Here is a 23837-nt window from a genome sequence, read left to right on the forward strand (position 1 = left end):
CATCAGCTCCAAGTCAAGCCGTTGTTTTCAATCTAGTTGTGGAGCGTGCAGCTCACTGGCCCATGTGGGAATCGAACCAGCAACCTTGGTGTTATGCGCACTGTGCTCTAACCACTTAGCCAACTGGCCGGCCGCCCCACCAGCCGGATCCTTTACCTCATAATAGATTCTTCCAGGCCTTATTTAATAGCAGGCTCAAGCATTGTTAATAAAAACATTTATTTTGCATTTTATACAGAACAACCTGAAGTCTGCATCATGACAAGTTACTCAGGGGTTTACAGACAGTGTGTCCATCTCAACAGCGTGGTTCTGGGGATTAGGGATCCACACAAACACAGGCAGGAGTTGTGAGGGAGGAAGGGGGCACAGCAGGAGTGTATTTCAATCCTTTCTTAAAGAAAAGACAACAGAGCATTCTGAGTCACTGGAAACCTGTGCAGATGAGGCTTCTAAAACAAACACTGTACTGTGAGCTCTTAGGGAAGGGGCAGGATAAGGACCTTGATAAATAAAGGGACATTTTCTTGTGGCAGGGGATTAAGGAGGGAGGGTTACTATATTTAATGCCCCCAGCCCTAGGACCTGTTACTCAAAGGAAACCAGGTCTAATCTTAAATCATTTCCCTGCTCAGAAAGAGGTGCTAGTACCCCTGGGACCAGACCATGAAGGTATCATGCTGGTCATTCCCAAGTACCTATTCTATGACCCACAGCATACTAAAACAAAGGTGGGGGGGAGGTCAGAGGGTAGTGGCTTGTGTTCTGTGGAAGTGAAAAGTTTAGTTCCTGTTAAGCACTAATAAAGCCAAATGACTAGGGAAGACCACATGTCAGACAGTGATATATACAACCTGCTGGAAGAGGTCTCTAGTAGGGACCAAGAGGGGACGGTCCAGAGCGTCCTCAGCTTGAGGCGCAGCAGGTGTAGACAATCTCAAAGGAGGTATTAAAGTAGTGGGGAATAGAATACTCCCAGATCTTAATTTCCATGGGATAATTTTTAAAAAAGAAATAAAAATCAAACACTGGTGCCAGTAACAACAAATGCCATGGCTTTTATGGTCACCTGGTAGCATAAAAAAATGCCAAAGCATGTCCAGCTAACCAACACGTCTTGCTGGGAAGTGTCTGTGCACACTGGAGAGGGCAATGGGGCTTGGTACAGCTGACAATCCAACATGATTCCTATGGAAAGAGAAGGGGCAGAGTCCTGGTTTGCTGGCCGACTGAGGACTGGGCAGAGTGGAACCAAAAGCTCCGAAATGACTGCAGATTTTCTGCAATCAGCTTTGACCCAGGAAAAGAGGAGCCAGATTCGCACTCTAGAGATATTGGGGGGGCCAGATCTAACACACACCACATGCATTAGTCCTGGTCATCCTGCAGTTGATGGGCAACTCATACCAGGCAGGGGAAAAGAAAGGAGCTGGTTAGAGAAGAAGGGGTCACTTTTTATCTTTCAAAGTCTTCATTTATATTTTAACCTCAAACTTATTATCAGTGCCTCAGATACAATTTAATCTTAAGTCTTTAAAAGTCCCCTGAAACAAAACAAAAGTATACCTTTTTTTTTTTTTTTTTTTTTTTTTAAGCTCCCTCACCTTCTGGTAGTTTCCCCCAGTCTCCATTTTTACCCTGACTTCGAGTCCACAAACTTCATCAGACCGTCTGTGCTCATGGACTTGGGCCTCTCTAGAGGGAAGCCTAGGGCTCGACTCCAGATGAGCTGTGCCAGGACACCCAATGCTCTTGACACCCCAAACAGGACTGTGTAGTAATTCATTTCTGTCATGCCATAGTACTGTAAGGGAAAAGAAAACAACATATTGTTAAAGGCCCAGAGGTCATAGCATCTATAAATCCAGGGTGACAGAAACCTTAACCCAGTCAATCTTAAATAGAAATGACACTGGGAAAAGGATAGCAATTGGGATTCTGAAAAGAGAGTACTACCCCTTTTCTTCTGTCCCACTTCCCCCACCATAGGCAACTTGATCAAAAGGGTAAGGAAAGAGGCAGAAGAGGCCCTGCTCTCACTTGAGAATTGATTTTGTGCATGGCAGAGAGCAGCAGGGTTTGGTTCAAACTAGAGGGAAAGCAAGGAAAGGAGGACTCACCTGGAGGAGCACGCCACTGTGTGCATCTACATTGGGCCAAGGATTCTTGGCCTTGCCCTGCTCTAAGAGGACATTGGGCACAATCTTGTACAGCTGAGCAACCAGCTTAAACATGGGGTCATGAGGCAGGTGTTTCAGAGCAAACTCTCGCTGACAGGTGTATCGTGGATCAGTCTTCCTTAGCACTGCATGGCCATAGCCTGGGACAACCTGTAAAGAGTGAGGGGAAAAAGACAGTTGTGCTCTCAGGTAGAAACTCTTGTCTTTTCTAAATTCTTCAGGGTAGACAAAAGGAAAACACAAAACTACAAAACTAAAACTCCCCTAATTTAGGGACCTCTTCTCATTCTTTTCTCCTTAATTCTTCCAAATTGCAACTTGGGTCTTGGCTTCTTTCCTAGTTCCTAAGCAGCCCTGCTTACCCGTCCTGAGTTGAGTGTGTTCCAGATGTAGTCTCGTAACTTCTCATCTGACACACCTTTGCCAACTTCCTTCTGTAGTTGTGTCAGCCAAACAAGCACTTCCTATGGGTAAGGTTTGGGGAATAAGAGTGTCAATACACACGCCAGGAGAGAAGACCAAAATCAGAAACCAAAGCATGGGAGTAAGAAAAACATGGAGCAGGGAAAGAAACAGTCTTACCTGATTTGCCAGTCCATGTAGGGGCCCTGCCAGCCCATTCATGGCTGCTGCAAAAGACAGGTAGGGGTCTGAAAGGGCACTGCCCACCAAGTGGCTGGTATGGGCACTTACATTGCCACCTTCATGGTCACTGAGGGGAAATAAGAAAGGAGAATCAAGGCCAAGAAAAAGAGGAGAAAAAAGGGGCAGATTATGGAAACACAGATCTTGTTCTCTTATTTGTCACAACTGACCTAGTTATTGGCTCACACCAGCCTATGGCCAGTCAGTTATACATAAGCGCTCGTAAGAGTTGTCCCAATCTCACTACTAGCCTTTGTTCACTCATCCACAGAGCTGGAGAGGTTACTGGCTGATGAAGCCTGTGTCAAGCTCCCTCTCACTCCCGATTTAATAAGCAATGGCCAGAAGAGGGAGCTCCTGGAAAGCTAAAGGACAATTTAATGTGAGCAGCTTAGTACCTTTTCCCAGCTAGAAGCACTCTTGTTTCTTGGTGTGGTTATGGTAATTTCCCTAGACCTCTTGACCTTCTTTACAAGACCCCTTTCTTGCCCTGTATCATCCCTTATGCTGTGTTTCCGTCACCTTGCTGCCTACCACCTGTTCCCAGAAAATGAGGCTGTTAAGGAGCTTTTCTTAAAATTTCTCGCCAATCCAGGCTACGGTTGCTGGGTCTAGCTTACCTGTGGATGGTGAGGTACAAGCGCATGAGCTCAGTAAACTGAGGTTCAGTATAGCCTAACATGTTGGTGAAATTGTGGGACCAGTCCAGCTTAGAGTCAATGGCCCCAATACTACTGCCCTCACGGTAGAGATTCCGGTAGATCTTTGCTGCAACACAAGGTAGCTTTGCGATCAGATCCATACAGTCTTCATAAATCAACTGAAGGGGATTAGAGGGAAATGGACAAACAAAGAAAGAGATTTATCAACAAAGAATTAGGCAGGGATACTATTTGTCCTCCATGGATTGGGCTATTGGGATTGATGGTTATATACTGGGTGGTTATATATGAACACGACAATAACCATTTAACTGAACAACTACTATGACCTAGGCACTGCACTGAATGATTTACATAATACTATCTCATGTACATTACCACGTTATTCCCAATTTTTTACAATTCTACAAAATATATAATGACCTCCATTTTACAGATGAAGAAATTGAAGCTCAGAGAATTCAGTTGAAAGTCAAAGTCAGAATTTGAACTCTTACATGTTTAATCATGATCGTTCCTGCAACATGACTTTGAATTCAAAGAGTGTTTTAAGACATTAGGTTTTAACAATTAATTCTACCATGTTTCCCCGAAAATAAGACCTGGTCTTATATTAATTTTTGCTCCAAAAGACGCATTAGGGCTTATGTTCAGGGGATGTCATCCTAAAAAATCATGCTAGGGCTTATTTTCCAGTTAGGTCTTATTTTCGGGGAAATACGGTATGTTCATCTTTCAAAGAAAATTCACCATATATGCCAAGGGTCAAACAGCAGCATTCAACTGTTAGTTAATAGCAAAGGCTTCCGTTTTTTAAGCACTTATGATAACAGATACTGTGCTAGATTTATATATTTCTTTTCTTACAATAATCCTGTAAGGTAATATGTCCATCATTTTACAAATGTGGATATTAGGGCTTGGCCAGGTTAAGTAACTTACACAAGGTTACCCATTCAGCTAATAAGCATCAATCATCTAGTTTAAACAATTAACGCATGGCCACACTGGTTTCACCTATATTCTTCCTTTCCCAAATTATTTGGAGCTAATGCCAGACATCATATATTCAACATGTAAATATTTAAGCATGTATCTCTAAACGATAAAGGTCCTTCATAAATAAAATCACAAAACCATTATCCCACTGGAAAAAAATGTAACAAATCCTCAGTATCATTAAATATATACTCAAATTTCCAGGATTATACCCCTCCCTCATTTGTTTGATTTAGGACTGAAAAAAGCCCATATTGCAATCGTCTGATATGTCTCTGAAGTCTCTTTTAATCAATTTAAGTTCCTTCTTATGCTCTCCTTTTTCAAAATCTGCAATTTATTTGTGGAAAACTGAATCACTTATTCTGTAGAATTTCTCATACATTTTGCTGGGTATATACCTGTGATGTCATTTAACATGTTCCTCTGTCCACTAATTTCCTATAAATTATAAACTGAGGGTTAGATATAGAAGCTTGACCAATTCAGGCTCTCTCTTTTTTTTTTTTAGCAAGACTATCTGATAAATAGTGTTATGTTCATTTATTAAGAGAAACATAATATCTAGCTGTCTTTTTGTGATGTTAATAATAGCCTGCTCAACATTTATGTCTCAGTTTTATCTTCTCAAAAGGATTTTAAGTTGCTTTAGAAAACGGACAGGGTTTTAGTAGATATAAATTTTAAAATAAATTTTAAAAAATCTTCTTTTACCCACAGTTCCACGTACGTAGAAGACAATGGAGCAAATTCTTGCTGACTGATATTACATAGTGCTATCCTATCAAGCTAACTGGCTAAATGCTCCTATAAGTAGTCATGAGGTCTCAGTAGTTCTGTTGGAACAAACAGCAAAATTTATAACTAGCCTAAATGAGTTAATCCCTATGAAGTCAAGTATACTCAATTACACAGTGAATTTTATCAAGGCCACCAGGATTCAGTGAGAATACTGCCAATATTAAAAAGCTACTTGAAGCAAGAAATACTTAGCTAACACTTGCAAGTTCTTAGATTACTTAAATGATAATCACACTACTAACTATACCTCCTTACAGATTTACATACCCCAAGGAAGTAGGTTACAGTGGTATCTCGGTTTTCGAACGTAATCCGTTCCGGAAGACTGTTCGCGTTCTGAAACATTAGGAAACAGCTGACAGCTAGGCCTCAGGATCTTGCACTCAGCAGAAGCTGCGTGACATGTTCGACTTCCGAGGTGTGTTCGAAAACCGAAGCATTTACTTCCGGGTTTCAGCGTTTGTAAACCGAAATGTTCATCAACGGAGACGTTGAAAAACCGAGGTACTATTGTACTTCCAGAAGCCTGCATCAAGAACATGCAGTTCTAAGGGACCTGGATTTATTAGCAGAATGCCAAGAACAGGATCGGCAAACTGTTATGTGTGGCAAACTGTTATCTGTGGAGTATATATTAACTTTCAAAATCACTTGCAAATTACAAAAAGGAGATTGTTTCAACTTCTACTGGTGAGAATAAAGTTTATAAAGCAACAAGTATCAAACTAGGTATGACACAGTAGGGGATCCTTAGCCTGCTTTTTGTAGTGGTTAATGCTGTACCATCAAAAAAACAAACCAAAACAACAACAAAACTGTGGCAGAGAACTCCTGCTTATTCTTTCCTTAGTAAGCTAAGACTGAAGTGCTGTTTAGTTACTTGTATCAACTCATTCTTCATCTATAAAGCCTTGGAAAAAAGACGTTAAAATATGTCACCATCACAACAGTCAGGAATAAAGGTAACAAAACTGACCATCAGCGTCATGAGCCACCACCTCTATTGTAAGAAAATTCTGACCAAGTAGTCAGCTATCAAGTAATACTAAGAAGACACAGAAAAAAAAGAGAGCTAGTATTGATGGTGAAGAGACCTTAGAGTGAAGCATACTCAAATTTGAATCTTGTCTATACCACTTACTAGCTGCAGGACCTTAGGTAAGCTACTTAATTTCTCAATCCCTCAGTTTTCCCATTCAGTAACAATGGGAATAACAAATAACATCAATCTCACAGGATTTTCCTGAGGATTAAGTCAGAAAATGAACATAAAGCATTTAAGCATAATATTTAGCATGTTTTCAAGAGTTGTTAGGTATTAGGATAAAATGATCTTATTATAAACAGCTTTAAAACCTACATGCAACATTTATAGGCCTTATAAAAAGTGACATTATTAGCAAAATTGTCAGCTACCTTGTAAATTTTACTCAGCTCATCAAAGGCTACTCCACAAACAGCTGATTGCATCACAGTTATCTGATCATGAGTGAAGTTAAGCCAAATAGAAAGAGAACTAACTCTTTCAACTCAAGAGATTACACTATCTAAAGTCACGTGAACTGTTATGGAAGAACCGTTGTCGGCAAATCATCCTCTTGATGTATATGTAAAAAAGGAAAGGTGAACTGATGATTCTAGTAAACACCCAGATCACATATAAACTTAATATAAATTTTTAAACAGAAATAACCAGCTGAATGCTGTCATATAATTCTTAAATAGCCCATGGTTAAATTAACCAAGACAGAAAACTGAACTGAAAGAGCATGTCTGACATTTAAGAGAGTTACAAGATACAGAAGCAAAAGAGCACCAAGATCTACGAAAGCACTCAACTTATTGGTGTTAATTTTTGTGTAGTGTGAATTTACTAGACATATATCCTAAGACTGACAAATATATCAGTATTGCTTATACTCTCCAAGACTGGCAAATTCCTGAAATACAACATGTTTACCTCAAGACAGCCACCCTCAGATGACATCTCGCAAACAGATGATGGCAGAACAATCAATCAATGGCTGTACATTAAAATGGAGGCAACAGAAAGCAAATGAGAATAAGTTCATTTCAGTGATTTAATACAGGACAGTGTGAAGCAATGCAGCACGTTTAGATGCCTGAGAAATACAGGCATCTATTGTAAAGTAAGAAGAAGCTGTTTTCTCCCCTCCTCAACAGTCAAGACAACAGCATTGTAAGTAGTAACAGGCTCTTTCAGGTGGTCAATTTCTAAAAGATGAGTTTTAAAACAGAAGAACTGTAGGTCTTGATTTAATCTTTTGTGTTATGGTGACCCACACAGATAACAATTACTTGAATAGCATTTTATAAAGAAAATGAAAAGCACTATATTCAGGTCATACAACTTTCTGAACCTGCTGGTGTGTGGCTCTAGAATGTGTATATTCTGCACATTCCAATTCCTTCCTCCTCAGTGCCAACCAGACTAATATCAATTCCAAACTCTCCCTCCCTCCTGCCCGCAACAGTAAACATGGTTCTCTATACACAGTTGGCATCAAATAAATACTGACCAGCCAAATGAAGCAGGATTTGCCAAAATCCCAAGGGAATTTCATCAGACCAGTAGGCCATGCTATGGCCCACAGACCATTCGGTACCTTGCATCATAGTGAACTCTTTGGGGCCTTCTTGGCGGTTGGCATTGTCTGGTCAAAAATCATTTAGTATACCTGCTTTGCAAAAAGGAACTCATCTGTTCCTAAACTACCTGTCTCTGAATAAGAAATAAAATAAAATAAGATATTCTGTAAACCTAACCAGAAAATCTGTACTTCATCCAGTGTTGTATGTCGGGTAGTGGAAAGAGGATGGAAGAAAATTATATACTATGCATTGGGACAAGGCACAACACTCTTCTCCTACTACAACTATAGAGTACAAACTATTACAATTACATTCCATTTTCTGAAAATAAAGCTCAGTATCCTGGATCCTCCTTTCAGGATACTAACCACCCTTCTGTTCCTAACAGGTATCTTGAGTGGGCTAGTCCAGAACTGTGGCTGATTAGACTAGTCCTCTTAGACTCCAGAGTTGCCTTGGCTGCCATTCACACCCAACTTGTAAGATTTCTCAAGGTCCTCCTTATTTGAAGAAGAGAAGGAGGTGATGGTACCCTTTGGGACTAGTGCTGAGATGACTTAGTGAAATCTGCCTCAGCGACCCTGCAGTTAAGTAATATCCTTTTCAATGTTCCAACAGCCTCGTTACAGCAGGGTTATTGAATAATTTCTTTTTTTCATACATCACCCTAACCAAACCAATAATCTTGGTGAGAGAAAGCATGCTCCATTTATCTTTGTGATCCCAATGACTGACAAAAAGCAAGCCTACAATAAAAATTTGTCAAATGAGTTTCTGGCATAACTCAGAGAAGTAGATTTCCTCAAGATTCTACATTCCTTTTTCTTCCTTCACACTCAAGTCCTTTGAATCCCTATCACACGTCGATTGCCACACCAACATTTCCTACCTCCCAGTACTTGGTTCGGTGGACACCTTCTGCATATGCTCGGGCAAAGTTACTTTCACTGTTGAGGGCTGTAATGGCTGCACTGAGTTGAGACATAGGGTGTAGATTGGTGGGAAAGTTGTCCAGCATGGTAACCACATGGGAAGGCAGAGCTGCCCTCTTTGCCCACTCTTGTGAGAGCCAAGATACCTGTGGAAAAGGAGACACTGCTCAAACTAGGAAAGGAAAAAAAAGAGAAAGACAGTGACATCTGAGTAGAGAAAAATCCAAGAGAATTCAATCCAATCCACTTATACAGAACTCTGCTCTGATTCCTTCCCCTCACAGCACATCTCTATAAACTACCACCCACAGCCAGATCAGGATTAACTGTCTGAGATTACAGAAAGGTAAAGGACGAGGGGAACGAGAAAGGCTAAAGTCCTTCTGCTTTACCTGTTCTTGTGTTGGGACTTGTCCAGTTACCAGCAGCCAAAATAAGCCCTCCGGCAGTGGCTCTTCTCCACCCTTAGCCTTGGGCAGCAGTTTCTGACATTCAGGAATACTATAGCCTCGGAAACGGATGCCCTTGAAGGAGACGAGTAAGAATTACAACTGTTAAATTTATTAGACTGGAAATCACATAACTGACTGGTCCAACTTTTATCAGACATTTCAACAAGTTAGAACTTTTAAAGCTTAAATCTTCACATAACTTACTTCTGCTTTGTATTTTTAGTTTTACTAGTTGATGTATTAAAAAGGTAAACGGATTTTCCAGTTATTCCATACGTACCTATTTCCCCCTTCCAAAATATGAAGGTAGGTGCTTTATTTTGTTCTCTTTGTCCTGACTGGTCTAAACCACCGTGTTTACAATAGTCAGTAAACGCCACAATTATTAGTGATTGACATGAAGGTCTCTTACCTCCTCAGGATCAAGAACTGATGTTTCATATACCAATCCCTTCATGCCTCTCATGCCACCATACATCTGAAGAAAAGAACAGGATGTAACTAATAGAATAATTCAGGCTAGAGCCTGTTTGTGCTTTATAGGCTCTGGGAGTGATGAAATCTCTGATTTGCAAGACTTCATTTGGGGACGATTTCTGAGGAGTTAACTTACTATAGTATAGAACTTTGCAAGAAGACTGCTAAGGTTGGAAATGAAATTCTTAAGTTGAGAAGTCACTATCTTTATTTGATGCTTCTGCCACTGTTTGTTTCCTTTTCTTACTGAATTTTATTTTTTCTCCTGATCACTCTTACCCCCTCATTCCCACCAACCAAAAGAAACAGAATAGGATCTATTACAGAGGAAGGAGGAAGAGACCAATGGCTAAATACTGCTCTGGAAATATCATCTGAGCTGCTCAGACTCTCAGGGCTGAAGAAGCAGCCATCCAAAAGCTGTTCTAGAGGGCCTGCTAGAGCTGTGGTTTAACTGGACAGCCAGTAAGGCAACAACTCAAAGACAGACAGCCCTGGTCCCAAAAGCTAGGGTTTGGGAAAAGGAATAAAAATTTCATTCATCTCTCCCATAGGTGAAATACGTTAGGCTCAACTATTACATTTGTAGAGAAGAATGGTCTAATTTCTAATGAAGACCCTTAAGCATCAACATTTCCTTGTATGGCATGGAATGCTTTTGAATAGTCAGTGAAAAGAACAGTTCTATAGTTAAAGCACATTACAGAGCTGCTTTTTCCAGCCCAAACTCCACAACCCTTACCATGTCCACAGTGATCTGGCCCACCACTGTCTTGCCATGTTGCTGCCTGAAGGTCTTAACTCTGGCCTGCTCTTTAGGTATCAGGTCAGCCAATACATCTTTCAAACTCTAAAAAGAGAAGTAGAGAGGCTAAGTGATGGCCAAGATGTTGATTAGATTTCCTGCAAAGTATGTATGTTAATTAAGACTACTTTTTAGAATTTGGCTTTCTCTATCTGCCAGGGAAGATTGGTCAACTTCTCTGTACAGATGAGGTTAAAAAAATTAGGCAGAAGGAGAGGGGAATAGGGAGTTCTTTTCATGGGTACAGAGTTTCAATTTGGGAAGATGAAAATGTTCTGGAGATGGATGGTGGTGATGGTTGTACAACAATGTGAATATATGTTTTTTTAATTTAAAGATTTTATTGGGGAAGGGGAACAGGACTTTATTGGGGAACAGTGTGTACTTCCAGGACTTTTCCAAGTCAAGTTGTTGTCCTTTCAATCTTAGTTCTGGAGGGCGCAGCTCAGCTCCAGGTCCAGTTGCCCTTGTTAGTTGCAGGGGCGCAGCCCACCATCCCTTGCAGGAGTCGAGGAGTCGAACCGGCAACCTTATGGTTGAGAGCCCGCGCTCCAACCAACTGAGCCATCTGGCCACCGTGAATATTCTTAATTAATGCCACTGAACTAATACACTTAAAAACGATTAAAATGGCAAATTACATGTGACGTATATTTTACCACAATTAAAAGAAAGATTAAGCAAAAATATTTGATATTCCCATCTCACTATACTATTGAGTATTTCTTAAAATAGTAGTAATAATAGTTATAACAATAATAATGGACACCTCCAGGAGATAGGATAATGACGAGGCTGGGTGATAGCCAAACTACCCCCCAGCCCCAGCTTAGGGTCAATCTGCCTTAATGATTCTCCATCCTCTTTTCCAAACCTTACCTTGGAGGAAGCACTGGCATGCCGGGCAGCAAGAACAAGACAGGATGAATTCTACAAAGAAAACACAGACATTTATGCAGTGGCTACTCCTCCCTCCTATGTATTAATAAGGACGACAGTGACTCAACCTGTCTCTCTTCATCATAGCCTGTAAGGACAGTTTGACATAAGAAAACTATAAAAGATCCTGAGCAGCTTGGAAGAAGTAACCAAGCTGCACAGGCAGCAGGTTTAACTCTGCTTCTTGCATCTAGAACTTCCTTAGTATTCCCTGGAGAGAGACTCCTTCCCACCATCTGGGTTCCAGGGCTGGGCTTTGTTCAGCACAGAGGAAAGGTCAGAAAGGCAGTCGTTACAGAGTACTCAGTCCATCCCAATCTAGCTGTCAATAGTTCTGAGTGGCCCTGAGAAAAGTAAATGAGGAAACTGATCAATTACCGTATTTTGCCGTGTATCATGCACTCTGTGTATAATGCGCACCCATGTTTTTGGCCCAAACTTTCAGGGGGAAAAATCTTTCGTTTTAATTTTTTAATTCAAATTTTTATTGGTTTACATTTAGGTACTTATTTTTTTGTATTATAAAAGAATTTTAGCATTTATTTTTTAACATATTATGGTACAAGAAATTTTATGTTAACAAATATTAATAATTACAAAACACAAGACCAGATACAAGGTACAAGAAATTTTATGTACCAGTAACAAATTTACAATATTTGCATACCATAGAAGGCCGAGAACTCTTCCTCATTGCAAGTTCGAAATAAGTTCTACAAAACCAATTATCGTATTCCAGGGTATTATTTTGCATACAGATAGGGTTATTGATTTCTAGAGTTACACTTTTAACTCATAAGTACAAATAAAAGAACTAAAAACATTTATAGAGATATGGAATTAGTACTACCCAGGTATAATGCACATCCTTATTTTTCCCTCACAAATTTGGGCAAAAAGGTGCACATTATACACGGCAAAATACAGTACTTCGCCCTGCCGGTAAGATCTCTCCAGCACCTAGCCTTCTGGCAACACTTCTCTCCAGTCAGTCTAGGAGAGCCCACAGGCAGAGGCAGACTTTTACAACACTACTTAAAAAGCTCCTGGTAAAAGCAGAGAAGACTGAACATCTACAAATAACAACTGACAAAAGACTACTCAACAGCAGCAATCGAAACTAGAAAACTGGAACATCTTCAAAGTGCTGAGACAATAAGCTAGGGGAGAAAAACTCCTTAAAGGGGGTGAACTAAAGACATTTCAGACAAACAAAAGCTGAGAGTTTATCACCTATACACCTGCACCCCAAGGAATTTTCAGATACACTTCAGGAAGAAAATTACCCAGAAAGAAACGTCTGGGATTCACGAAGGCTACCACCCCTCTACCAAGGTAAGTGTAGCTAGCCTACATTTTGCTATGTTTAGAGATTGTCTTTTCCCCAAAGAAAAACAACTTTCTATGAAAGATTGTTGAGTTGCAACATAAAGTTCAACACTGCCATTGAAAAAGACCAATTATACTACAGTAGCACCCACTTATCCGTGGTTTCACTCATCACGGTTTCAGTTAACCATGGTCCAAAAATACTAAACAGAAAATTCCAGAAATAAACAATGTCTAAGTTTTAAATTGGGTGTCATTCTTAGGAGCCTGATGAAATCCCCCCGTCCTGCTGCATCCTCCTGGGACATGAATCACCCCTTTCTGCAGTGTATGTATCCACACTGTATGTGCTCCAACCCCTGAGTCACTTAGCAGCGGCTGTTATAGATCGACTGTCGAGGTATCAAGGTATCGCAGTGCTTGTGTTCGAGTCACCCATATTTCCCTTAGTAACGGCTCCAGAGCAGAGCAGGAAAGTAGTGATGCCGGCAATTCAGGTGTGCCAAACAGAAGCCATAAAGTACTTTCTTTAAGTGAAAAAGTGAGTACAGTACAATAAAATATTTTGAGACCACATTCACATAACTTTTATTACAGTACATTGTTATAATTGTTCTATTTTATTATTAGTTATTGTTGTTAATATCTTACTGTGCCTAATATATAAATTAAACTCATACGAGTCAGTATGTACATATAGGGAAAAAACATAGTATATATAGGGTTTGGTACTACTGCAGTTTCGGGCATCCACTGGGTATCTTGAAACAGCCTCCACAGATAAGGGGGGACTCCTGTACTAGAAAGGGCTTAGACAAGATTAGCTATTCTGCACAAGATTATTTTGATAAAATGAGATAGTGAAAGTCAGCTCATTTCCTCATCTATGTGTTGCCCACTATGCAACTCACAGGGTTATCTTGTGTTAATTAAATTACAGTGGATGTGAAAGCACTTTGCAAACTAAAAAGATCTCTCATACACCACCCCCACCCACCAGAGGAAATCTACACCTTTACTCCTTTTGACAAAAGGCTAGCGATACCTTTTCTAGTAACTATTGCATTGCCGTCTGGTTGCACTGAAAATCATTTTAACCAGTGATACTGTATAAATTCCAAAAACCTACAGGCTTAGGGTGAGGGTTCACTAGGGCCTGAGGATTTTTAGACTTTAAAACCCCTTTCTGTTGGAGCACAGCAAAGTTACTTTCACTGTTGAAGGTTGTAATGGTTGCACTGAGCTGAGACATGGGGTGTAGGATTAAAAAGAGAAGAGACCTCTCAGAAAATGTTTATTTAAAAGAGAATCAATCCAAAGCTAAATTCGGAGAACATAGGCAAACTTGTACGTCCCTAAAGCAAAGGAAGAACACCTCAACTTATTAACCAGAGCTGTCCTCAACTTCCTAATGAGTCTCCTTTAGTTCACTGAGGACCATTTAGGCAAGCAGCAGCACAAAAAGCCCTTTAGCCTCTTCACACTACAATGGGTGAATGGGAGCCAGACCCAGCACTAAAGAAATAACTTAGCCTATTTTTACTCGTCACCAAAGACTGGACAAGGGAAAACATGTAAGTTCAAACTACTGTTCTACAGAGCTAACCGTGTTCAACCTATATTCCATGTGTTGAAAGTAAACTGACATCTTAAGATGCTTAACCATAGAGCTGGGAGTACTGTGGGTAGAGCTGGGCCTCCTTGTTGACTCTCTAGTCTTGACTTCCTGTTGAACTCTGTGGTGACCTCCCAGGGGAGGGATGAGAATAAAGGGGAAAGCCATGTGGGGCTCCTTTCTTCTTTCCACATGGGCTGCCAGAGGGCAGTCCGGTGTGTGCTTGCACTCTTTGGTGGTTCCATTTCTTTTCTTTTCCCGAATAAACTATTCTCTTTGGGTGGATTATCTGGAGAATTATTTGGCCAGATGACACATGCTTCATGGTCCCACAGATTCCCTATTATACAGGCCCCATCTCCCAGAGACCGCATCAGCCCTGTAGCAGACCTTTTAACTGTGGGTCGCTGTGGTGGTTTGGTTGTCATTTTTAAAGAGGCAATAGGGGAACATATTACCTGAAAGAAGAAGTTGAAATATCTCCATAATGATCATTTTTCTACCGTGTTTCTCCGAAAATAAGACCTAGCTAGACAATCAGATCTAACGCGTCTTTTGGAGCAAAAATTAATATAAGACCCGGTATTGTATTATATTGTTTATATACTGTATTATAGTAAAATAAGACGGAGTCTTATATTAATTTTTGCTCCAAAAGACACATTAGAGCTGATTGTCCGGGTAGGTCTTATTTTCGGGGAAACACGGGACTTATAAACCACCTTTAAGTTTCTATAAGCAGCTGCTTCATTGGCAAGAAGAAGGATTATAAGAATAGTTCAAGGTTAAATCTTTGGGGAAAAAATAAAACACCTATACAAGCTCAACAAATAGAATGACAGTCCAGATCTTAGGCTGAAAATGGAAATTCCCTCAGGCTGGAGGGAGGTATTCCTTCCACCAATAAGAACATAAAACAAAACAATTCCCTTTGTGAGAGAACTGCTAGAATCAATGAGCTGTCCTTTCCTTTTACTTCATTTAAGATTAAAACAGAACAAAATTAAACAAAAATAAAAGAGGAAATCAGAAAGTGTGGAAGGTCACTTAACAAGGCTATAAGAATGCAACATCATTTAAGGAATCAGATGGGTCATGACTGATTCGTCATTTCTCAGATCTGTTTATATGAATGCCATTTCAAGTGAACGGTTAGGGAAGAGGAACTTGGAACTCAACTATCACTCCACCTCCACCATCAGCTAAGTCTTAATTTCATTTGCAGAGAGGGACTTTATCATTTAATGAGAAGCCTCAGGAATAAAGAGAGCTGATCTCACTTGTCTCTAATCTCCATCAGCAACACTTCTTAGCCAGATCTCCAAATTGCAAAGCAAGGTGAATTTGTGGAGCGCTTGGCTATGTAGCAATAAAATAAAGCTAGCATATTGTTTGGACTAGACTTCTCTGCCGTTTCCTGGCTGTGTGGACCCTAGCCAAGTCATTTAACCTTTCTGTGCCTCAGTTTCCTTACCTGTAACATGGGAATAATAATAGTACCTACACCTCAAGGATTGCTCTGAGGATTAAGTCAGTATTTAAAAAGCACTTAAAACCATGTCTGACACATAGCAAGTGCTCTGTATTTGTTATATAAAAAACATATAAAACAAAATAGTATGGCCACTTTCTCACACCCTTCAAGTTTAGTCCTATTTTTAGCTAACCCTGCAGCTTAGGAAAATTTTAAAAATCAGGAAGGTTTTAAAGTCAGCAAGTCATTGATATGACCACTCAAAAGGCTAGAACAGGAAAAACTTAAATGAGGACAATTGTACCTAACGATGTAAAAAACAGCACAGGATTTGGAATTAGGAATGGAAACCTGTGTTCTAGCCCCAGCTCCATTACTAAAAAACAGCATCATTCAAAGCCAAACACCTAGCTACTGTTTCCCTTTTCTTCTCTATACTTAGGATAACACTCAAGCTACTCAGCTCAAAGTCTGATTCTAAGGCTCCAATAAGGACATATGTAAAGTACTTGAGAGCCTTGCTATTTAAAATATGACTGCCTAGCCAGCAGCATCAGCATTACTTGGAAATTGTTACAAATGCACAATCTTGGGTCTCACCTCAGACCTATGGAACCCAAGCCTGCTGTTTAACAAGCTCATTAGGTGATTCATATATCATCAATAAAGTTTAAGATACACCCATGTCTAAAGTGTCAAGCAAGGGAGTAGAAGGGTAGAAGGGAAAGAGCCTGGGAGGCGAGTCTTCAGGGATCAAGTCCTACACCCAGGTCCTGCCACTATCCGGCTGAGTTACTTACCTTAGCTATAAGACCAACTTCTGGGGAGGAAGTTGGGGAAGTGGGGGAGGAAGAAGGTTTCTCCTACTCTCCTAGGTTTTTTCAGCTCATCTAGTAATTACATCTACATGAAACAGATTAACAAGAGAAAATAACCCAATTTAATATATATGTACACATGGTTAACCCCACATACATGAGGTTCAAAGACAGAAAAGGAAAATGAGGTACATATGATATTTTGAGCTCAGAGGGGCTTCAGAGGGAAGGAATGATGGTAGTAAAAGGAACAATGTTCAGTAATGAGAAGTTTGCCCTGTCATAAAAAGTCATTTCTGGTGATAATCATTATGGGCAAGGCCCCTAATTTAAATTCTTTAAGGGAGAGGTAAAAGTTTCTCATGAGCCTGCAGGGTCTTGATTGTCTCCAGCTCACAATAATTCACATGCCAAAGTAGCACATTTTGTGGAGGTCTGTTGCGAACCTCTACACTATTTTTTTTTTTTTTTAAATTGGGAAATACTGGTGAACAGTGTGTTTCTCCAGGACCCATCAGCTCCAAGTCGTCCTTCATGGGGGAACTGAACCGGCAACCTTGCTGCTGAGAGCTTGCACTCTAACCAACTGAGCCATCCGGCCGCCGCCCCTCTACACTTTTAAGTCTCGCTTTTCACAACTCTAAATTGGTAATAATAAAGCCAATTTCAGGGTAGACAAGTAGACTATATAAAGTCATTTGCATGCAAACATCTAGAACAGTGCCTTCTGCACAGCTGAGTTCAGTATTTGTTTCTTAGAACTGTGTTGGCCTATTACCTACCACTTCAAGTGTCACAACTCTTTCCTGGAGTGGGATCCCAGGAAAGAGGCAGTCAAGCCTGAGGAAGGGATGAATAGGTAATTCCTCCTAGCTGCAGAACAGGAAACAAAGCCCCAATTTCCTTTTTAAGGGCCTCCTGACCAAGAGGGAAGGAGTCAAGGACAGGAAACAAATTTAACAGTAATCTCCACCAGCAGAGCAAATGACTTAGACAGAAGATGCTGGAGGACCCAAGGCCAGACACCTCATTTCATTTACCCACTGGCTGTCAAAGCAAGCTGCTGAATAGCTTTGTACAGTACAAACAGGCTACAGTCACTGATGGGACAGGCAGATTACAAACCTCTGAGTCATCCTTTTCACCTCCCAGCTCCTCCCCCAATTTTGGAAGTGTGGCAGCTAACTGGGCTTTTGGCTTCTGGATGCATGCCATTCGTAGAGTTTCCCCTACTGGAACAGCAGCTGTCACGTGAATCAGAGACACCTCACTCAATAGGTCAGCTCTTTCTTGGGGAAATGGAGATTGCTGGTCCCAAAGACAGGACCTGACTCACAGTGTCTGACAGGCAGGATTCTCTACAGGGAGGGGGTGGGGGTATCATAATCACTAAGAGGCTTTTTCAAATCTGCTGCCATCCTTGCAAGAACTCTTCTAGTGAGTCTGCTGTTACTGACAGAAGTGGGTTGTAGTTCTCAAATGTGCTAGGATGAAAAAAATATAATTAACAGAATCTGTATCTTAAAGGGCCAAGGGAGGAAAAGAACTAATAGTACATGCAGGAAATTCTGCCAAAGACTTGCGTGCAATACTTAGGGTATTGGCCAAATCACTTACCAAAATTCAATTAAAATGACTCCCTTCTCCCCCAGTTAATGGCAACCATAGAATCCTACTTGGATAAGCACCTATTCAATAATGTGGTTATTTCCCTATTACTCCCCTTAGCTTATCATCATCATTGGTCCACATCGAGGACCTTTGCTCTACAAGGAAAAAGCCAAAATTTTCTTTGATTCTCCACCCCAGGCACATTCAGAACATGTCCTGCCATACATCCAAGTACTCCAAGATTAGAAGCTTGAGAGAGATGCTCCTGATTTTAATAGAGCCCTTGTGCTTCATCAATAAAAGACCAGAGCTTGCCAAGCCAGCAGAACTGGTTCAGCTGATGAAGCAAACATAATACAGTAATAACTGCTGGGGAAAATCTTGTGCTACAAAGGCTTCCAATGCAGAAGGAACAACTTGCATTAAGGGAAAAAGAACACACACAGGACAAAGGCTCTTCTCTCCCCAGAACCAGGTCCAATGCAGAAGGAACAACTTGCATTAAGGGAAAAAGAACACACACAGGACAAAGGCTCTTCTCTCCCCAGAACCAGGTCAAAGAACTGAAGCCATTTAATATCTGTGTTTCACAATGGTAATATTGGAAATAGGCCTGCACTACTCTGTCAGGCCACTTAACAGCCTGAGCAGAGTAATCAGATTTCATACTTTGACCCCTTTCATACTTACAAGGAATTTCCTTAAAAATTCTACCTGTCATTTCCTGTCTCTTCCCTAAAGGTATACTGACCATTCAGTGATGAAGACCACAAAAGACACCGATTCAACCTCTGAAAAGAATCAAGAGTCCTAATTTTCCTTAGGAGCCAAAGAAACCCTTACTTTAACAAATATTTGCTGAACACCTACTTATTATGTGCACACTAAGTGTACACTAGTGAATCAAGTATATAGGATCTGTCACCTTACTACTTTCTCAGGAACTAGAAACTGTTCCCTCACTTCTACAAAAAGTTCTTACGAATTTTAGCTCCTAACGCTTTGCTAGAGAGATTTAAAAGAAACTTTTCATAACATATTTGGAAAAAAGACCTAGAAAGACAAACCCAGAGAAAATAGCCTACAAGGACTATTGCTTAGAATAGTCACTTCTGAAGTTAATTTTTAAAATAATCACTAATTCTGGGGGGAAAAAATGCCCAAACACACAAAGTTTCACATATACATTCAATAAAGTTGCAAACAAAAAGGCCTGATGTGGCTTTACTGGCCCAACAGAAAAGGACCACCAAGCATTGTCAGTCAACTATGGTACTTAAAAAAAATACAGGTTTCCCGATCCCATCCCACCTTTGCTGAATGAGAATCTGAAGGCAGGATTCACGAATGTGCAATCTGAACAAGCATCCCAGGTGATGATGCCTACCGTGAACTTAGAAACCTTTTAAAATGATAGCATGTTAAAAGAAATACAGGATCTAAAGAATATGAGCAGTTGAGGGAATAACTGAAAGACAGTCAGATCCTAAGAAAAGATCTATCGCTAAAGTTGCCTCACTACTGTTTTAAATTTCACATCCCACTCCACTCTGTCACATAAAGCAGTGAAACAGGGCAAAAGGAATTAATGTGTGGCTTTAGAAAGATCCCCCAAGGGGTGACCAGTTAGCTTAGTTGGTTAGATGGTACTAGTAACTATGTAACTAGTAACCATGGTACTAGTAACACCAAGGTTGCCGGTTGGATCCCCACATGGGCCACAGTGAGCTGCGCCCGCCCGCTTTAAAAAACAAAACAAAACAAAAAACTAACAATATACAATTTCAAGGTAAAAAAAAAAAAAAGATCCACCAAGTCTGGTTTCTTGCCTTCTTCCCACTTGGATTCTAAGAGCCAGGAATATCAGCTTTGCCTTCTCTGATTATCTACTTCACCTTGCTGCCTCCCCAAACCCATGCATTCACCTGCTACCAATCGAAAGGCCACCAGGAAGAACAGATGCACTCATCCAACCACTAGCACATGAAGCGTTAGTCTCCATTTTTCACCTTTGGTCCATTTAGTAAGCATCAAGGAAGTGCCATTGGGTAGGCTGATAATCAAAGGGAAGGCACAGCGATTTCAGCCCTTGCCTTTAAAAGGCTTTAAGCCTAAGTAACATTTCACAGAACAAAACTGACTTCATTTGGTTGAACCCAATTTCAAACTAGGATTTATATAGTAGATGATGTGCAGTGGTAGAGGTCTGCAGTAAAGGAATCATGGGGATTAATATAAGTGTCTTGAAAAAATCTAAAAATAATCTAGAAATACTTTTGGATTGATTTACTCAAAGTTACCAAACACCCTACCTAGCTTAGAGGAGCAATTCTCAATGGTAAAGGAGTAACTAGGGTTGGTTAAGTCACACTGGCGTTAAGAATCCAGAAGTGAACTGGTGGCCCTACTCCAATTCCCAGCCCAAATCCAAACCCAGATCACCTGTGAAAAGACAGCATTTACATCACAAACCTAAGTCACCAACAGCTAATAATAAAGCCACTGTTTCCTACGAATTCATTTGGATAAACAAGAAGTCAAATAATCTGAATGCTCTGAATTAGCCTCTCTCTCCAATTCAGGTGTTCATTAAATTACCTGATTGTGAGTAGGGTGAAACAATAGAATGACTAACATTTGTGTCTCCTAGCAAGGTTAAAAAAAAAAAAATCTCTTCTCAGAAAAGTGAAACTATATCTGACCTTGAGAATAAAAGTGGTAGAGGTCAGTCCTCCCAGGTCAGAAGACTTATTTTGGCCTTCTAAAGCCTACCTTAATAGCAAAAGTAAAATGGAGTACCAATTAAGCTGCAGGCTCTGAAAGCTCAGGCAGGTCCTAACAATGCTGACAAACTAAAAGGTTTCTTGGTATCCTGGTCATTCTGCTTGGAACTCAGGAAATTTCCAGTCCTAAGTTTGTTGGGCTTTGCTAGTTTTAAGGGTCAAAAGCCTTACAATGGTTTCCAATTTACAGGTTTCTGGGATCGTCAGGTCCATCTCTAATAGAGAAGTACACAAAACAAAACTGATACAATTATCTAGCCTGTTATCCCAAAAACTTTCTGAGCTTTCCCAGAAGTTTAAGAGACAAAATAAATCCAAAAGGTAAATATGAAAGCCTTTTTCAAATTCATTGCAGGGTTACACTATCTGGTCTGGGTTAGCAGCTCTGCAGTGAGCTAATTATGGTGTTCCCTCTTCTGCCAAAACATTATCTAGAACTTGCTTCATTTCCCAAGAGGATTCCTTACCCTGTGGTTCCCTGGCAGCAGGAGAAAAAACAGTCAAGTAAGACAAGTATGTCCCAAATGATCAGCCGCCATCCCACCAGTACAAATCTTACAGGCTTCACCTTATCTGCCAACCATGAAAACCAAAACTATTCTAAGACTTTTCTTTCCTTCAGGTGCTGGCAGCTTTGATCCATCTGCAGAAAAGTAGTAAGTTCTTTGCAAGAGTCAGTACCACTTTTGGGATTGTCCCTGCTTGGATTAGAAGGTTGGTACTCCCTCAGCATAGCAGTTTCTGTTAAAAGGGCCAAGTTATACAGAGACAAAAGTACTGGCAATTTGAAATTGAAAGTACCATTACCTACAACAATACTCCTATGAACCAAAAGGCAACAAAAATCAAGGAAAGGGCCCCCCAAAATGAGCGGAATCTCTCCCGGGTAGGTTTAGGAGCAACAGCAAAACCCGGATGGATCTAGTAGTAGGATTGGTCATGTGACCTTGGGATTACTATCTCCTGCCCAGTATCTTCACTTAATGGCCTGTTTGGAGGAACAATCCTGGTTCTTTCTCCAATTATATGTAACAATCACGCAGGTTTTAAAAAGGCACTCCACACCACCCAAACCCTCCTATATAAAAAGTGCAAAAGTCCCAAGGACAAAGAGAACCCGACTCCCACTCCTCTAGCAGGAACTGCTACAGTTTGGTCACTAAAGGTTTAAATAATTGGGTTGGAGAAATGGAAAAAAGGCAGTTCAGAAACTGACAAGACCCTCCCTACAAAACAGAAGTCGAAATTAACCACGGCTCCAGCTCTGGCCCAGGAAGAGTGAGCACATCTGTTCATGTTGCCACTCCTCTCACCTCCGACCTTCCTCCAAACAAGCTCTTCTCCTAACTCCGATGGAACACAACACCTGTGTTCTCCACTGGCGGCTCCTTTTTCCAGGGACACGCATCACCCTCCTACACCCTAAACATGCGGGGTGACAGTAGAGTCCGGCCTCCCCACCCGCCCAATACCGCCTGCCGAGCGCAGGCAGCGCTCACTTCTCCCCTAGGGGCCGGAAAGCCCGTGTAGCACGTAGTCCTAGGAGTTCTATGCAAGACTGGCGGCCAGCCAAGCACAGGGCCCCTTTAAGGCGCGCTGGGGTGCGTATGGGTAGGGGAGGGAGACCCCGGCGCCCGAGGGCCCGCAGTCGCCTCAGCCCCACCCTGGGACGGCGCGCTCCCTCCTTCAGTTGCTCACCTTGGCTCCGAAGAGCCGGGCGGCCGCAGTGAGTAAAGCCATGGCGAGCAAACTCAGGGATCTGAGGGGAGGGAAGGAGGGGAGAAAGCTGCGGCAGGAACGAGAGCCGCCGCCGCTGCACCAGAGGCCGCGCCGACCGGTGGACAAGGTTGAAAGGAGGCGGCCGAGGGAAAGGGTAGACGAACCGGCGGCGGCGCCCAGCCCGAGGTCCTCAGCGAGGCCCCGCCTACTGCCCGGAACCCGCTTTCGCCCCTCTCGGGGGACTCGCCCCGGGCTCGGCCATTGGCTCAGTTTGGAGGGGGGGCGGGACCTGAGCCGTTGACAGCAGTTGTGGCGGGGAAGATTGGACCGCCGGGTTAGGCTAATTCAGGGTGGATCGGGCGGGGGGGTGGGGCTGGAGGAGGAGCGTGTAGGTGGCTAAGTATTTGCCTGAGAACTCAGTTAACTTTCTTAGGCTTTTTCCTTTCCCTTAAGACATTTGGGGTTAGTTCTGAGGTGAATATTTGAAAAAAAAAGCTTCAAGGACTTTAACCTTTGAAGGTCCTCGGAAGCCAAACCCTTAATATACTATCAGAGCAACTAATAATGACCCGCTTCTCCTACCCATGTGGCATGCTTTCTTGAATGTCTTTGGTCAATGACTTAATGGCCATAGAGGTGACATCAGACAGGCTATGATGCCAGAGTTAGCCATTTGGTGGAGAGCACTTGAGGTAAGCAGAGGCCATTGCTGTTATGGATTCTAACAGACTGCGATATGTGGAGAAGGAAAGCAAAGGCAGGAGCATGAATATCCACTGCTCTTTGTGGGCTGTCAGTTCTGTGTCTAGTGCCAGGAAATCCAAGTCTTACAAATGCCCTTTTAATATGGAAGTTTCCAGCACAGGCCAGAGCCTCTCGGTCCTGGACATTAGTCTCCCCACTACTCCAGTCACATAATGCCATACAGCCAGCCCACCCATCTTGCCTTATGGTCAGGAGCTGCAGACCAAACTGTCATCCAC

At 41.5% G+C, this 23837-nt stretch overlaps 1 protein-coding gene across 1 annotated transcript; it reads right to left on the reverse strand.

Annotated features, from left to right (window-relative positions):
- Positions 1 to 202: 202 nt before the first annotated feature.
- CS (citrate synthase) lies at positions 203 to 23040 on the reverse strand. The gene is made up of 11 exons (XM_033117166.1): positions 22834 to 23040; positions 11446 to 11496; positions 10504 to 10611; positions 9697 to 9762; positions 9225 to 9356; positions 8790 to 8978; positions 3446 to 3645; positions 2763 to 2892; positions 2543 to 2644; positions 2121 to 2330; positions 203 to 1804 (listed from the first exon to the last, which is right to left on the reverse strand). The coding sequence occupies exons 1-11, from the start codon at positions 22873 to 22875 to the stop codon at positions 1634 to 1636; spliced, it is 1401 nt and encodes a 466-aa protein (XP_032973057.1). The 5' UTR covers positions 22876 to 23040; the 3' UTR covers positions 203 to 1633.
- Between the last annotated feature and the right edge of the window lie 797 nt (positions 23041 to 23837).

The sequence above is a fragment of the Rhinolophus ferrumequinum genome, chromosome 10, assembly GCF_004115265.2.
Source record: "Rhinolophus ferrumequinum isolate MPI-CBG mRhiFer1 chromosome 10, mRhiFer1_v1.p, whole genome shotgun sequence".
In the NCBI taxonomy this organism is placed as follows: domain Eukaryota; kingdom Metazoa; phylum Chordata; class Mammalia; order Chiroptera; family Rhinolophidae; genus Rhinolophus; species Rhinolophus ferrumequinum.

Bases quoted from the DNA above. Each gene is read 5' to 3' on its own strand.
- CS (XM_033117166.1), bottom strand. From the start codon at position 22,875: ATGGCTTTACTCACTGCGGCCGCCCGGCTCTTCGGAGCCAAG. The intron at 11,497-22,833 runs GTGAGCAACTGA...TTTTCTTTGTAG, and splicing joins CCCGGCTCTTCGGAGCCAAG to AATTCATCCTGTCTTGTTCT. The intron at 10,612-11,445 runs GTAAGGTTTGGA...TTCTCTTTTTAG, and splicing joins ATGCCAGTGCTTCCTCCAAG to AGTTTGAAAGATGTATTGGC.